The sequence below is a fragment of the Solanum pennellii genome, chromosome 1 (assembly GCF_001406875.1).
Source record: "Solanum pennellii chromosome 1, SPENNV200".
Taxonomy (NCBI): Eukaryota; Viridiplantae; Streptophyta; class Magnoliopsida; order Solanales; family Solanaceae; genus Solanum; species Solanum pennellii.
This window is the reverse complement of record NC_028637.1, coordinates 95,260,913-95,277,052: the sequence shown is the minus strand read 5'-3', so window position 1 is coordinate 95,277,052 and position 16,140 is coordinate 95,260,913. Positions and strand designations below refer to the sequence as shown.

General features: G+C 29.1%; 2 protein-coding genes and 1 pseudogene across 2 annotated transcripts; 2 read left to right on the top strand and 1 right to left on the bottom strand.

Moving 5' to 3' along the window:
* Positions 1-1,170: 1,170 nt before the first annotated feature.
* On the top strand, positions 1,171-3,358 carry LOC107032416 (probable carboxylesterase 9). Its single transcript, XM_015234020.2, has 2 exons — positions 1,171-1,491; positions 2,412-3,358. Exons 1-2 carry the CDS (start codon positions 1,239-1,241, stop codon positions 3,119-3,121), a joined length of 963 nt encoding a protein of 320 aa, XP_015089506.1. The 5' UTR covers positions 1,171-1,238; the 3' UTR covers positions 3,122-3,358.
* Positions 3,359-5,787: 2,429 nt separating this feature from the next.
* LOC107030859 (LOB domain-containing protein 19) lies at positions 5,788-8,387 on the top strand. Its single transcript, XM_015232091.2, has 2 exons — positions 5,788-6,194; positions 7,941-8,387. Exons 1-2 carry the CDS (start codon positions 5,916-5,918, stop codon positions 8,154-8,156), a joined length of 495 nt encoding a protein of 164 aa, XP_015087577.1. The 5' UTR covers positions 5,788-5,915; the 3' UTR covers positions 8,157-8,387.
* A 4,421-nt stretch (positions 8,388-12,808) lies between these two features.
* LOC114075570 overlaps positions 12,809-16,140 on the bottom strand; it is a 4,761-nt pseudogene continuing 1,429 nt past the window's right edge.

The following is a 16,140-nucleotide window of genomic DNA, read 5'->3' as shown; positions in this document are numbered from 1 at the left end:
TTAATTTTTTTCATTACTACTTTATGACAATTAAAGTAGATTTGGTCAAGTGATCAGTTCCTTCATCTGATCGACTTGTTTTATAAAGGGAGACCAAGTGATCAAGAAAACATGTCTTAATCTCATTTAATTTTTAAATAAAAGAAATTTGCGTGTTAATAATTTTTTTTTTATCAAAGGAAACAAAAATGGATCTAATAATGAATTTATTTTCGATAAAATTTGATTCTTCAAACGAGCCCTACTCTCTCCGTTTAGATTATATTATACATTGCGTTTCAATTATGAATCCGAAGGAAGTGTGTTGCTTTAACTGTAAAAAATTGAGGCTAGAAAATTTTATGGGCTCAAGTTCACATTGGCCCATTTCCTAAACTAATTTAGCAGCCCATTGGGTGTGCGCAGCAGAAGCCCACCAATGATCAGAAATTTTACTAGATGGCCCTTTTATATATATTTTAAAATTATTGATATACACGTCTTATTCTTCCCTTATTTTCAATATTCCCTTTTATTTCTAAATTTATTATTTCTCTCCTATTGTATTATATGTATCCGAGCTACATATTATTGTGTCCGAGCAAGTATTTAATGTATCCGAGCTACATATCATATATCTATGTTTATTTTATAATGTATACGAGCTATATATTATGTATCTGTGCTAGTTTGTAATGTATTCAAGCTACATATTATGTACCCGGTTTATGTTATAATATATCTGAGATACTCTTTAATGTATTCGGAAAGCACAAATTTTAACGGATTATTGTAATTTGAAAAAAAAGTAGGGATAAAATGTAATTTACTCTTTACACTTGAGATTTATGTAAATAATTTTTTCAAGGACCACATTTGCACAATTTCTTAGAATATGAATAAAACCTAAAAATTCATAAATAATAATAGGAGTAGCTTAAAAAAGTAAGGCTCTTTTTTTATTTTTTATTTGTAAAATGATATTTTAAAAAGAAAAAAAAAACTCAACCAAACAACTAGTCACTAGGAACATCCAAAAGAATTGGTCAATGTAAAACTAACAAACATTTATACACAACCAAAATCCACTTTTCATGTTACAAGCACAAATTTGTCCGAAAATTAAGATTGTACTTGTTATTATGACATTTGCAAAAAAAACTACTAACAACATTTTATTTATTTAATTAATTACCTTGTTAAGTAATTAATAATATTTTTGGTTTTGAAGTTACTCACAATTAAATTAGTTAGGTAGCATGTCAAAATTTGATCCATATGAACACCTTAATGTGGTGTTAAACCAAGATGGAAGTATAACTCGTCTTCTTGATTTTCCTACAACTCAAGCCACTGGTGATCAACATCATCTCCCTGGTCAAGCTGTTGTTAGCAAAGATATTACTTTAAATGAAGAAAAGAAAACATGGATGAGACTTTATCGTCCTAGTAAATTGCCCTCCAATGACAAATCTATCGCTAAACTTCCTATTATAGTTTATCTTCATACAGGTAGGTCAGAGATCGATTCAGTATTTTTCAATTTTTTAAAGTCTTAAATATTACGGTTTTTGAAATTACTAGTGATCATAATCTATATCTTCCCCCTTTGCTTTATTTTATATGTTTGATTCAGTATTTTTAATTTTATGAGTACGGAATTTCAATTATTTTTATTACTAAAACCATCACATTGTTTGAGTTATGGGTTCGTAGCTCTCTTTTTCTTTTTCAAAATTTTTTTGGATAGGATAAAAGTTATGGACTCAATTGAACCCAAAGCTGAACTTTTAGATCTACCCTACATTAGATAAGATGCCATATTTAACAAAATATATTAGGAAGACTTTTGAGTTGTGTAATTTAATACTCCCTCCGTTTCATTTTATGTGACAACATTTGACCGGGTACGGTGTTTAAAAAATAAATGAAGACATTGAAATGTTTACCAAATTGCCCTTCAAAACTAAAATCACTTTTCTCTCTCCTCATAAATGTATTATAGTATTATTTTTAAAAATTAAGTGGGTAAAAGAGGAATTGTACCTTTAAATACTTACCATATAACTAAATGTGACATTCTTTTTGGAACTGACTAAAAAGAAAATGGTGTAACATAAAATAGAACTGTCAAAATTCCCTTTAATTTTAAACTATCTCATATATACGAAATGTTCGAATTTATTGAATATAAAACTAAAACAAGGTTATTTTTTAAAGTAGATGCTAAAAAGAAACTTGAACACATTAAATTAAAACAAAAGGAATATTTATCTAGTTATGTTAATACGTTTACTTTATTTTCGATAATTTAAAGTAAGTTGTTATAAAATAATATTTTTTAAAAAAACTCCTAGTTCATTATACTCTTTTGTCTTAATTTTATAATATTGTATCGAGACGAGTTTAATTATTATGTTTGGGCGTTGCAGGAGGTTGGATTCACTTCAGCGTAGCAAGTACATTAATACATGAAAGTTGTAACCAACTATGTAGCGAAGTCCCCTCCATTGTTGTGGCATTAGATTATGGTCTAGCACCTGAAAACAAGCTCCCATCTCAATACCACGACACGGTAGAGGCAGTTCTTTGGATCAAGAACCAAGCGTTGGATCGCGTTAATGGCGAAAAATGGCTAAGGGAGTATGGAGATTTCTCAAGGTGTTACCTCTATGGTGTTAGTTGTGGTGGTAACATTGCTTTTAATTCCGCACTTAAATTACTCGATAATAAATTAGAGCCATTACGTATTAATGGGGTCATATTGAACCAACCTTTATTTGGTGGAAAAATGAGGACAAAATCAGAAATGAGATTAGCTACAGATCCATATTTTCCTTTACCAGTAATTGATGTGTTGTGGGATTTTGCTTTACCAAAAGGGACAGATAGGGATCATAGGTTTTGTAACCCAATGATGAATGAGCCATACAAGGACAAGATTAAAAAACTTGGGAGGTGTTTGGTTATTGGATTTGGAGGGGACCCTTTGGTTGATAGGCAACAAGAATTTGTGCAAATGTTAGTTAAACAAGGGGTTATGGTTGAAGCTAGATTTGATGATGTTGGATTTCATGGAATTGAAGTGGTTGACAGTAGAAGAGCTGCTGCTATTATTAATTTTGTCAAGGAGTTTGTTTGATGATTCATGTATTCTGGCTCCGCGCACTAAGCTTCTGATATGTAATATGTGACTCGCACTATTTTATATGTAAGAGGTGGTTATACTTTAATTAATTTAGTAAAATGTTTAAAATAATTAGTAAGTGATATTACTGGAAGTTATACGATTGGTCTTGTTTATTTTTGTATTAGTTTCTAGTCTGCACATGTTCTATGAAAATGTTATATTGTATAATGTTTTTTCTATTATTCACTATATCTCGAAAAGAATGTTCTAATATATGTTATTTGAGTAGAAGTCAGAGGGCCTTTCAAAAATACTTTTAACTATTTCATATAGAAGTGGAAATAAAATTTATATACGTTCTAGCTTTCTTAAATTATATCGTTAGATTTTGTCGAATATGTTATTATTATTTTTTAGCTCTCAAGTAAAAAAATTGATTTCTAGTCCTACTGTTATTTGATCAAACCCATTCTATCTATAACAAATTCGCTTCTCTTACTTTTTTTTTAAAGTCAATTTTGATGGAAAGAGAGTTTTTTCCCGCAACTCTTTATAATGCGACATATTAAAGATTACATTATTAAATAACATATTGATATAATCTACGTAACTTTAATATAAAATTACAAATTCAAATTATTTATTTCTTACTTTCTCAAATTTCGTATCGTGAATAAATCAATTACTCCAAACATGCGACCAACAATATCACAAGTAATCGACAACAAAAAGTCTAACTTCATACAGTAGTGTTACATGCATATATGAAATTGTTCATTGATTGAGAGGAAAAAGATAAACAATCCTCATTTTGCTTTCATTTGTAATTTTTTTTTTCTTGTTAACTGTAGTACGTAATTAATAGTGGTGAAGATTGAGTGTGATTTATGATTGAAATGACAATTGAAAAAGAAAAAAAAAAGAAGTGTTGGGCCGAAGTATTGAGTAAGAGACAATTGGATGGGATGTCTGTCTGTACCTCCTTTCGAGTTACTCAACACTCCAACAGTGCCTCTGCTACTTCATTAAATACTACAACTGTAGAATTCCGATATCACTATAATAAAAATATTAATTTTTATCGGTAATAAATATTGACAATAATATTTTATTCATATTAGTTAAGTGTTATTTGAACTAATATCGGTAAAGGCTTTAGGAATATATACCAAGAATATTAATTGTCGCTAATGATATTTTTAATATAGTGTACTCAGGATAAAGTATACATAAATCTTATTTTTTATGTATAATAATGATAAGATTCTCTTTTTTTTTTTCTTTTGGCGAGTAGGCAACATAAAATTATGTTTTTTATCATTTAAATTCGGATATTAATTAGGTTGTTTGGATGTGTTGAAGAGATCAAAATGGCTATTCTTTTCATATTTCACTTGTGTCTTCGAAACAAATGATTTATTTATTGATGTGTGAATGATAGAAATTGAACCCACGCATGATGAATTCACCATTCAATGTCTTGATCCGGCTGGGTTACTTCACCTTATCCTTGTCGTTCGAAAAGAGATCTTCGCTATTATATATTCATAAGGTGATCGAAGTCATTACTAAATACTATCTTCACAATTTTAGATTTTGCACCGGTCATCCAAAAATAGACCACGATATCACTAATGATTGTGATGTAGGTAGAAAGCGTTCTATTCGCCAAAATGAGAATTTAGACATGAATCCAGAACTATCCATTTCTTAAAATAAACATCAGATATCGAGCGAAAAATCAAAAATATAAAAACATAGTGAAAAAATGAACTAATTTTAAAAAAAACTGTTACTCTCGTCCTCACGTATCAACTCCCTCTAACACTAGTACACATGTTTGCTTCACGCAAGCTACAGCTTCTCTCCCCTTAATTTCTGCTTTTTTCTTTTCACTTAGCTTCAAAGTTTACACCAATTTTATATTATATGCAACCCTAAACTCAAAAGGCACCCTTTCCCTCTATTTAAAACATTCTTTTATTTCTTTTTATATTAGAAGGGTTAATTTGCTAATTAACATAATCTTGTCCAAATATTGAAGATTTTAATTAAAAAAATCATACTTAGTGTTGTATCTAAAAGTAAATTTAACTAGTCTACCTATTCTCACATGCCATCATGTTAATGTACAATATGGTCATCTTTTCCTGCTATAGCAATAATCATATCTTAATTTCACTAATATATGAATCTTATATTTTCCTATAAATCCACCAAATAGTACAACAAATTTCTTACCATGCATATAACTTAAAGAGTCGTTCTATAGCTGGTTAAAGTAATACAAATATTAATTATGAAAAAACTGTAAAATAAATATTGTAGTAAATCTTTTATACAGCAAAAAGAAAAAATACTACAAAACAACAAATTCCTCCATTGCAAATCTTTTTACCTTTTAAAAACATAATATCAAATAAAAATCAGATAAACAAACTAAAACATACTATAGAATATTACTCACATAAAATATAATATTTATATAAATAACTTAGCTACTAACCAACTATCGAGGCGAACCAAAAAAAAGTCTCTTTGTTTAATAAAATATGGTTGAAGGGGGATAGCATAGCTGTCTATCAAGTGACCCACCACCAAAAGCTTCTACTAACATTTTCCTATATATACTATTAAAAACTACTTGTAGTAACAAACAGCAACAAGCAGTAGTCCTACCTACCTTTTTATACAATTATAAATAAATTTATCTTTATCTCTCCTTCTTCTTCTTCTTCATCATTCCACATACCCCACAATTGAAATTTGAGAAACACACACACACACTAATTAATACTAACAAAACATGAGCAATGGTACTGGGCCTTGTGGTGCATGCAAGTTCCTTAGAAGAAAATGTGTGAAAGGTTGCATATTTGCACCTTATTTTGACTCAGAACAAGGCATGGCTCATTTTGCTGTTGTTCATAAGGTGTTTGGTGCTAGTAATACATCAAAACTATTACTTACTATTCCACCAAATAAACGTTTTGAAGCTGTTGTTACACTTTATTTTGAAGCTCTTGCTAGAGTTAGAGACCCTGTCTATGGCTGTGTTGGTCACATCATTTCCCTTCAACAACAGGTAAATTTTATCTTAATCTCATCAACTCAATATTTAAGTTAATATTGAGAGTTGCTCGAATGGTAAACACTCTCACTATCAATTTAAAGATTATGAGTTCGAGTCACGGAACAAAAAAGGGTTGAAGTTATATATATACCGCTTTAATTGTGAATTTTCAAAAAATTACGAATCTCATAGTCTTGTGAATGTTTACTTGTAGGTATTTTTTTAGGTGATTTGATAAATATCTTGAACAAAATACCTCTTGATCTATTAGCTGTTAGGTATCATTTTATCTAGTTAGCATAGTATGAGTGTTGATCACTAAACTAACTAAACTCTTCTTCTTTCAAAAATTAGTGTTGAGTTGTATATTATCTCTACTAACTAATGCATATTATATATATATATATTCAATTTTAGTATGTTTTGCTTTATTTTTTTTAGTTGGTTTAAAATAGAAACCTTTTTAGTAAATCTTTTTTAACTTTTTATTTGGTTATAAAATTAAAGAATATTTTGATACATTTTATTTTATTTTTTTACTTAATTTTATAACATTTAAAAGTCTTCTAAGCTTTTTTATAATTTTTATGTCAAATCAAAATAAAGTAAAGATAGTATTATATTTATATTTCTTTGACAAACTTGACCAAAAGAGAAGTAGAATATTATGTTATTAAAAACACTTGCATGTGCGGAGTTGAAAACTGAAGGAGCATGAAAATATTGGAATATACCCTTTGTTTATCTTTACACTCAAAATATATTTACTTTGGTTTTACCAAAAAATGTTTTTGTATGACAATAAACTCATTGATTATTTAAAGATCAAAGTTTTTTTTTAAGTTTTCAGATCAAGGGTGGTACTAGTTAAATATAGTTGTATCATATGCTTTGTTTTGTTTGTATGAGCTGATTATCAATAGTGAAAAAATCTGCTCTTTTGAATATTAGCGCTGAAAATATAACAAAAGAGGTGTTTGCGAACCTCATTAACCTATCGACTCAGTTTATTTTTCTCCGCCTAAATTTTCTTTAATCCGTCTATTTGACGCCCTAGCGATAAACACAATGTAATAGTTTGTTGATGTGGAGTTTTATATGCATATGTATATAATATAATATAATATTTTTTTTTGCTTGCTGGAGCTAACAAGTAACCCTGCCTAATCAACTTTAGCAGCTCGAGAAATATTCAATACATCAACAATTTGACTTTCTTTTTTTTTTTTTTTTGAGTATTTATTTGTTGTCTTTTATTGAAGTCTACAATATATTACTAATTGCACGTGATATTTTGTAGTTCGACTCTTAAAAATATATAACAATTATTTTGAGACGAAAAAAAATTTATTATTTGGTCTTTTTATTATATAGTTTCACATAAACAAGAAAGTAAGTGTAGAATATAGCTCTACTGGTTGCAAGTGATTCTTATAACATAAGAAGGAAAAAAAAAGTTGACTTCTTATTAATGAAATTAGACTTTTCTTCTGACAGATAGCTTCAATGCAATTCCACAAATTAAAGTTGCTTCATCTTATCGTTTAGCACGTGAATATAAGTTTTTAATATATGGAGACTTTATATTAAACTAATAACGTTACCATGATAGAACAAGCTAAGGTAATATTGTTTTATTTCTAAGTGGTAATTATCTCGTAGGTTTAATATTTTAAAATCGAATTCAAACCATTTATTATATATTATACAAAAATGAGTACTAACTTTACCATATATATCTTATGTGCTTGTGTTTAGGCTGTGACATTGCAAGCAGAGTTAGCTTATGTTCAAGCACGAATATCGATGCTGCACCACCACCACCACCACCTCCCTATGCCGCCATCACAGGCAGACGTAGCAGCTGCATGTTGTTCTAATGTATCGTCATCGGTGTGTATTACTATGGATCCTTTGATAGATATAACAGATTTATGTAATGTGTTGGATCAACAACTAGACAACTCTATGTGACCTAGCTCAATATATACAAGTTAACTGTAACACAATTCGTCTCTAGACTTTTATCACTAATCTACAGTTAGCTAGGCTCTAGGGAGATAATTAATTAATTAACTCACTATCAAAATCATCATGCATGTAGTTTTCTCTTTTTGTCTACGTATGTAACTTTTTTCCCTATGTTTTTCTCTAGTTAATGCTAATTGTGTTTGTTTTAAATCATATTAACATCGATCTAAGGAATCCCTTGTGCTTCTTCCTTTGTTTATGTATATGAAATAGCCTTTTTTCCTTTCAAGCAAAAAAATGTTAAGATTAAAGTATACATATTGGTGTGTATATACTTTGTACATATTTTATAAGCTACTTGGTCGAAGTGTTTAAGATCGAAAGCCCTGGGACTATTGGCATGGTAAAAGGAACTATTTTATTTTAAAAATAGCAAACATAATAGATAGACGTAATAAGATTCTATAGATATAGTTTCGATAATGTGCTTCGTAGTTATAGTTCTATTTGCTATTGAGGTTATGGTTGGTATATTTCTGTCTGTCTGTATATTTTCGCTTGCGAATATACAAATAGGGAAAGTATATACAAATATTGTATTTATAACTTTGGATTTTTTCAGAATTTCGTTTTCTATATTTCGCTTGCCAATTTTCAAACAGGGTAATTTATTATGAATTTTTCCATAAATCATATACAAATAATTAAGGTAAACATATACAAAGTTCTTGATTTCTACAATCAAAAACTGAATTATACATATCAGGCGAATTATAGTAATCAATCCGACTCCTCCCCATTTCTTTCTCTCCATTTTCTCCGAGTTTCTATTTGGATTAGTGACACATGATATAGGTTAAAATAAATGATTAAGATTTAATTTCCAAAATAAATCTCTAACCATGATTTAATTAATAAATACATTATATATTAAGTATTAAAAATTATTATAATATAACTATCTTAGCAACATATTATCTTGTCCATAAATATAGGGAAAAAAATTCTCTTCCTAAATTTCTTTTATACATAAGAATTTTTTAAATTTTCTTTTAAATAATCTTTTTATCTAATTAACTAAATAGAAGTATAAAAACTATAATTAACTATCGTATGTACTGGTATTACCGTACTCGTAATCTTATTATGAAATTGAAATTAGTTTGTTAAAATGGTTTGATTATCTCTAGGTAATTTATTAATCACGGATCAATATGCTTTTAACAAAAGATTACAATAAAACTATTATACAAATGAAAAAAAAGATCTTACGAAATAAAGAGCAAGAAAACTTTTCTTTTCTATATTTATGGACAAGATAATATGTTGCTAAGATTATAATAATTTTAATACTTGATATATAATGTATTTATTAACTAAATCATGGTTAGAGGTTAAATTTGAAAAATTGTGACCTATGACACGTGTCATTAATTCAAATACAAATTTGGAAAAAATGAAGAGAAAAGAAATGGAGAGGAGCCAGATCCTCACGTGAATAGCAAGTATTGGAAAATTGTAACCGAAAATTATAATTTTCTTAAATTATATAACTATATTATCTAATATAAGCTAAACATTTGTCTATACTGCACAACTTTCCCATTGTTGTTTCATTATCTATTGGGCTCCCCTATGGCTCCTGTGGCCCAATACCATCAATTGTCACTCGGGTTTGGGCTTACTTTGCTTGATCCGATCCACTGCTGTATCCGTAACAATTTAGGATTTGGTTCATCGCCATTGCCGTTTTTCTCAATTTTTTCATATTTAGATGAGTGATATTTATCCATTTTTTTGTCTCATAAGTCATTTGTCTATAAAAACACATTTTTACTTTATTTTATGTTTTTATAGTTTTTTGCCATAACTTTAACTATACAGTCTTACAGAAAGAATCTTCATTTTAAAAATAACGAAAAAGGTAAAAAAAAATACCCGTAAACTATTAATGGATCAAATATACATTTCTTTTGATTTTGAGATTATAGATATTTTTACCATTTGTATACTAACTCATTATTATTCCTCAAAACTAACAGATTAACATGTCATTTTACAATACATGTAAAATAAATTTATTTTGCTGACTTAAAAAATTTTAATTGGTAAAAGAAGTGTTCGAAACTTTTCTCCATATTTTTCATTTGAATTTTTCATATAAAAATGGAGCACTTAAGAAATAAATTCAGATGAAATTGTGAAAGAAAAGTTTTGTATGCTTAGACATATTAATTGGACTTTGTTAATGAATAAAGTTTAGTTAAGATGTCTAAGCTAAAATTTATGCCAACTTTAAAGGCTATCGATGAATTAAGCCAAAAGAAAAAGAAGGTAAAAATGGGTAAAAGAAAAAAGAATTGTGTTTAGACTTTTTGCTATTTGAAATTTTGAAGTAAGCAAACTAAATTTATCTTACAAAATAAATAGCTACAATGAAAAATATAGTAGACCTCCTTAATTATAATTTGTCTATTTACGTGTCATAGGTATAGTTTAAATAGTTATTATGATTCTGATTTGTATAGTTCGTTCTTTTTATAAGTAATTATACAAAATCTTATATAGTTATATTTAATTAATTATGTGATAATTAAGGAAAATAATTTCTTAAGTAATTATCATTTAGTTTAATTAGAATACATTATCAAAATAAATTCTTCTTCTTCTTGAAGAAATGCAAAATAATCATTATTTTCATTTAATCAAAGCTTCTTCACTATACGAACGAAAAAAATTTATTTTTTTTATGGCTTAAACACAAAAAAAGATATACAAAAGAATTTATCCATTACAAGTTGTATATTCTTCTATGTATATGTATTTCATATATTTTTTTTGGTTAATTCGTGTTTAACTTGTATTAAGATCCGATAGAATGGTATTAAGATATGAAGTAGTTGATTTATTCGAAAATTATTTGTAGATGTATATAATTTGTATCAAAATTTCAGACTAAGTTTGTTTGTGTGTGATTTTGTCTAAATATATTGTATATAATTGAGTAATTTAAGATTACTCGTATCATTTTGTATATGATATTTTGATTTGTATATTAGATTAATTATATACAAGTCGTGGATGATTTTTCGTCTAAACATATATCGTGATTTATGAAATTTTCTTCTACTTTTATAAAATTTCTATATGTTAGTGTTTGATTTGCATATTAGATAGAATTTATACAAGTCGTTATATATTTTAAGTCAACAAATGTATATACTTGAGTAATCTTCTATTACTTTTCATCAACTTTGTATATGTTACTGTTTTGATATGTATATTAGATAGATTTTATACAAGTAGTTATATATTTTAAGTCAACAAGTTAATAAAATTAAGTAATTTTCGGTTACTTGTATCGATTTGTGTGTGTTAATGTGTGTTTGTATATTATATAGATTTAATACAATTCATTATATATTTTAACTAACAAATGAATATAATTGTGTAATTTTTGGTTATTTGTATCAATTTTGTATATGGCAATTGGATTTATATAACTATATGAACAATAAGACATATGATTATTATTTATGTAATATATACTAATGATGATTCTTCGATTACAATTCATTAATTATGTCATATACAATTTAAATTATCGATATACAAAAGAACGAAGTGAAAACAAGGTTATGCCTCAAAATCATTTGCTTCACGTTGGTCCATTACAATATAATTATTTTCCACAATTGTTTTTGAGTCACTCTTACTAGAAGATGATGATCGTTTCTTTTTTTTTTTTTTACATGAATCATCAAATCAGAATAACTATTTTTTTTCTCTTCTTTTTTTTTTCTTTGGAGATTTTAACTCAATATTGATGGGGTAATTGAGAAATTTTGATTTAATCTCCTTCTTTACAATGTTTGAACCAATATCCTTTTGATTTCACTATAGATACTGCAACTATTGAGCAATGGGTGTAAGGTGAGTGTTAAACAGTGACAAAAGTCACATACCTTTGAATAATGAGATGAGTAGACTGCTTATAAGCCTTGAGCAATCCTCCTCTCTTTGAGTTAGCTTTTTGGGTAAGAGTTAGGCTTAAGACCTGATTTCACAGCTTACCACTTTTATCCAAAGGAATTGTAGTCACTGTTTACACAAAGAGTAAGGTGTATATATATATATATATATTTATTTATTTATAAAGGATTGCACATAATTATGAAACAAATTTCACATAGCTAACTTGTCTTATATATATCTAAACGCCAAAGACAAAGGTGCTACTCAGAATTGAGTTATCACTTCTTGGTTCTTGCAAATTCCCAGTGTCCCTGTTGTATCGTTATTTAACTACTAGTTCCCTCTTACTTTCTTAGAATTGTAAAAAATTCATATACTCGATTTTATTACTTTTGATCTGAAATACGGATATTGTCTGTCATCCAGAAATCAATGCCAGATGATATGATTGTTGCAAATGAAGAAAACAATGAAGTTTAAAAAAAAAAAAGTTGTCAGTGATGAGAGTTGAATGTTAATAAACTTATTATTCAAGATCTTTGAGAATGCGACGTGAAACAACTCATGCTTTCAAGATCTCCCGTATAAGGAGATCATTTCACATGATAAGGATTGTTATATGATTGAGGGAAAAACTATAAGTTAGTAATATTAGGCTTGTTTGTAATCTCCTATTCTCTCTTGGTAACTCGAACAAGTTTAACTTTCAAATTACAACCGTTAGATTACAAAAATTTAGTGATTGGTTCGTTTATACTTAGCTGTTCCAGATTAATCCTTACCTTTTTCTCCTAACTCGCAAACAACCTCTTCCAATTTCTTATTAAGATCTTGTGTCCATTGCAAGTGTCGTCTTTTCTTTTATGGTCTTTTAGTAGTTATTTTCTCGAAAGCAAAAAACAATCCACCTCTTTTTCTAAAGTATCACTACTTTTAACTTGTCCCTCCCCATTGGTACTTCTCATTCTTTTAGATCTTTTTGCCTCGTCCTTTTTTATTATGGAACCTACTTCTTGATCTTGATAAGTCTCAGAACAATTCACCATGCTTTTTCCCTTTTGGTCTTGCACTTTTGTAGGCCAAGATGTGGTTTTCATTATGTAAACCTCATTAGCCTTTTAGTGTTGTGATATTTCATTCACCTAGTTATTGTAGTTCTCACGTACTTCCATACTTCCTTGAGTTTCATTGATGAAATGGACGACTTCAAAAAAATTAAGCACGCCCCTTGTGTTGTTGCTTCTTTTACCATTTCTATCGTCCTAATTTTCAAAAAATNTTATCGTCCTAGTTTCAAAAAAAAATCCCGTGTACTATTAATTGGTAATACGTGAAATGGTAAAAGAAGCAACAACACAAGGGGCATGCTTAATTTTTTAAGAAGTCGTCCATTTCATCATTGAAACTCAAAGATGTATGGAAGCACATGAAGAACTACAATAACAAGACAAATAAAATACCACAAACCTATAGGCTAATCAAGTTTATGTAATGGACAACACATCTTGTCCTAAAGAAGTGCAAGATAGAAAGGAAAAACCATAGTGAATTGTTCTGAGACTTATCTAGATCAAGCAATAGGTTCTTTAATAGAAAAAGATAAGGCAAAAAGGTCTAAGAGAATAAGAAGTACTAATGAGGAGGGACAAGTTAAAAGTAGTGGTACTTTAGAAAAAAGAGGACGATCATTCCTTGCTTTCGAAAATAACTACACAAAGACCACAAAAGAGTAATTGACACCATATCTTGAGAAGAAATTAGACGAGGTTGTTCGTGAGACAGGAGAAAAAAGTAAGTATTTTAAAGTCATCCAAAGAAAAGTACATACACTAAATTAGACTTGTTATTTCTAATGCCTTAAACCAAACATCGTATAAGAATACTGACAACATAACTAATGTAAGTATTACTAATGCTCCATATTCAACATTATTTTTATTCATTTTACCAAATAACTCATAAATGGATTATGAGTATAAAAATGAAGAACACTATAAGTTAGTGAAATTAGGTTTGTTTGTAATCTTGTGCTCTCTCTTGGTAACTCGAACAAGTTTAACCTTCAAATTATAACTGTTAGATTACAAAATTTTAGTGATTGATTCGTTTATGTTTAACTCTTGTAGATTAATCCTTACCTTTTTCTCCTAACTCGCAAACAACCTCTTCCAATTTCTTATCAAGATCTTGTGTCCATTGCAAGTGTCGTCTTTTCTTTTATGGTCTTTCAGTAGTTATTTTCTCGAAAGCAGAAAACAATCCACCTCTTTTTCTAAAGTATCACCATAGTGAATTGTTCTGAGACTTATCTAGATCAAGCAATAGGTTCTTTAATAGAAAAAGATANAGAAGTGCAAGATAGAAAGGAAAAACCATAGTGAATTGTTCTGAGACTTATCTAGATCAAGCAATAGGTTCTTTAATAGAAAAAGATAAGGCAAAAAGGTCTAAGAGAATAAGAAGTACTAATGAGGAGGGACAAGTTAAAAGTAGTGGTACTTTAGAAAAAAGAGGACGATCATTCCTTGCTTTCGAAAATAACTATAGAAAGACCAAAAAAGAAAAATGATTAAAATGGACATCAAATCTTGATAAGAAATTAGACGAGGTTGTTCGTGAGCCGGATAACTATCTCTGCGAACTAAGAAAGAGGGAAAACTTGACGACGACAAAGAAGAAGTTGATCATCCAAATTGAGTGGTTGAGTGAAGTATTATAGAGTGCTCCATGCGGCAACATGGAGAAAAAAAAGAAGGAAACTTGATTTGGAACTATTTGTTTTCGATTTGTTTTTGGGCTTAACCGACTTTAGTGTGGTCTTTCTACGGAATCAATTAGTATTGAATAAAGGAGCTTTAAGCTCCGCAATTTAATTAAAAAACAAAATCTTGGGACCATTATTTATTTATTTATTTAAAAAAATTAACTATGATTGCTTAGTTTCAACAAAAAAAACCTACCAAGGAGAAATTTTATCAAAAAATATTAACAGATGACATTAGTTCATTATAGACAACCAAAAAGTACAAAAATGATATCTATTGTTGCATCACAATATTTCAAGTTTTATTCGAGAGGATATTTTTGTCATTTTTATCTTTCTTATTTTATTGACTAGTTATCCCCGATTGTTATTCCATCAAAAGATAGAAATAACTTATTGTGATACTAATTATTGTTTCTGTAATGAGCCAATTTATCTTATTCATTGTATCAAACGTCTTCTATATTTTTTAAAATTTAACCAAAAACATCCTCGTGTTACCTTATTATTTTTGGGAATCCTTATCTATATTAAAAACTTAGGACAGAACATTATCAGGTGAAAGTCTCACGTATAACTATCCGAGAAGGGACTGACTATCTACTTGAGCTTTGATCAAGCGCCATCAGGTAATTTCACTTTGCGCCCCCCTCCCCCCCTTCGAATTCTAGGTAGCCTCCGATGGTATGTAGAGAAACTATTTTCGAAAGTGCTCAAATGCAACAATCAAAATAGTTATTAAAGAAGAGAATATGACATAGAAGAACACATGACAACTAATAAGAAAAAGTAGGGGTGGGCATTCGGTATTTCGGTTCGGTTTTGGGTTTTTTTGGTTTTTGGTTTTTGTAAATTGTGTATCGAATACCGAACCGAAATATTTCGGTTCGATTCGATTTCTGTTAATTCGGTCAGTTTTTATTAATTCGATTCGGTTTATTTTTATCTATATATATAAAAAAAATCACAATAAATTCACAATAACTAGTAACAAAAACAAAATCAGAAAGAAAAAAAACGAAAAAAAGTCAAGAAAAAAAAAGTAAAAAAAATACCTGCGGTCCTACGCGGCTGCTGGCTGGTTGAATGTTGATGGCGGACGGTTCGGCGCCGCTACTGCTGGCTGCTTGACGGCGCGGCGCGGTTGCTGCTGGCTGCTTGACGGCGCGGCTGCGGCTGCTGCTGCTTCTTCTGGTGGACGGCCGGCGCTGCTGCTGCTTCTCGCGGCTGCTGCTGCTTCTTCTGGCA

Excerpts from the sequence above, each read along its gene's own strand:
- LOC107032416 (XM_015234020.2), top strand. The coding sequence starts at position 1,239 with ATGTCAAAATTTGATCCATATGAACACCTTAATGTGGTGTTAAACCAA. Across the intron at positions 1,492-2,411 it reads TATAGTTTATCTTCATACAG|GAGGTTGGATTCACTTCAGC; the intron begins GTAGGTCAGAGA and ends TGGGCGTTGCAG.
- LOC107030859 (XM_015232091.2), top strand. The coding sequence starts at position 5,916 with ATGAGCAATGGTACTGGGCCTTGTGGTGCATGCAAGTTCCTTAGAAGA. Across the intron at positions 6,195-7,940 it reads TCATTTCCCTTCAACAACAG|GCTGTGACATTGCAAGCAGA; the intron begins GTAAATTTTATC and ends GCTTGTGTTTAG.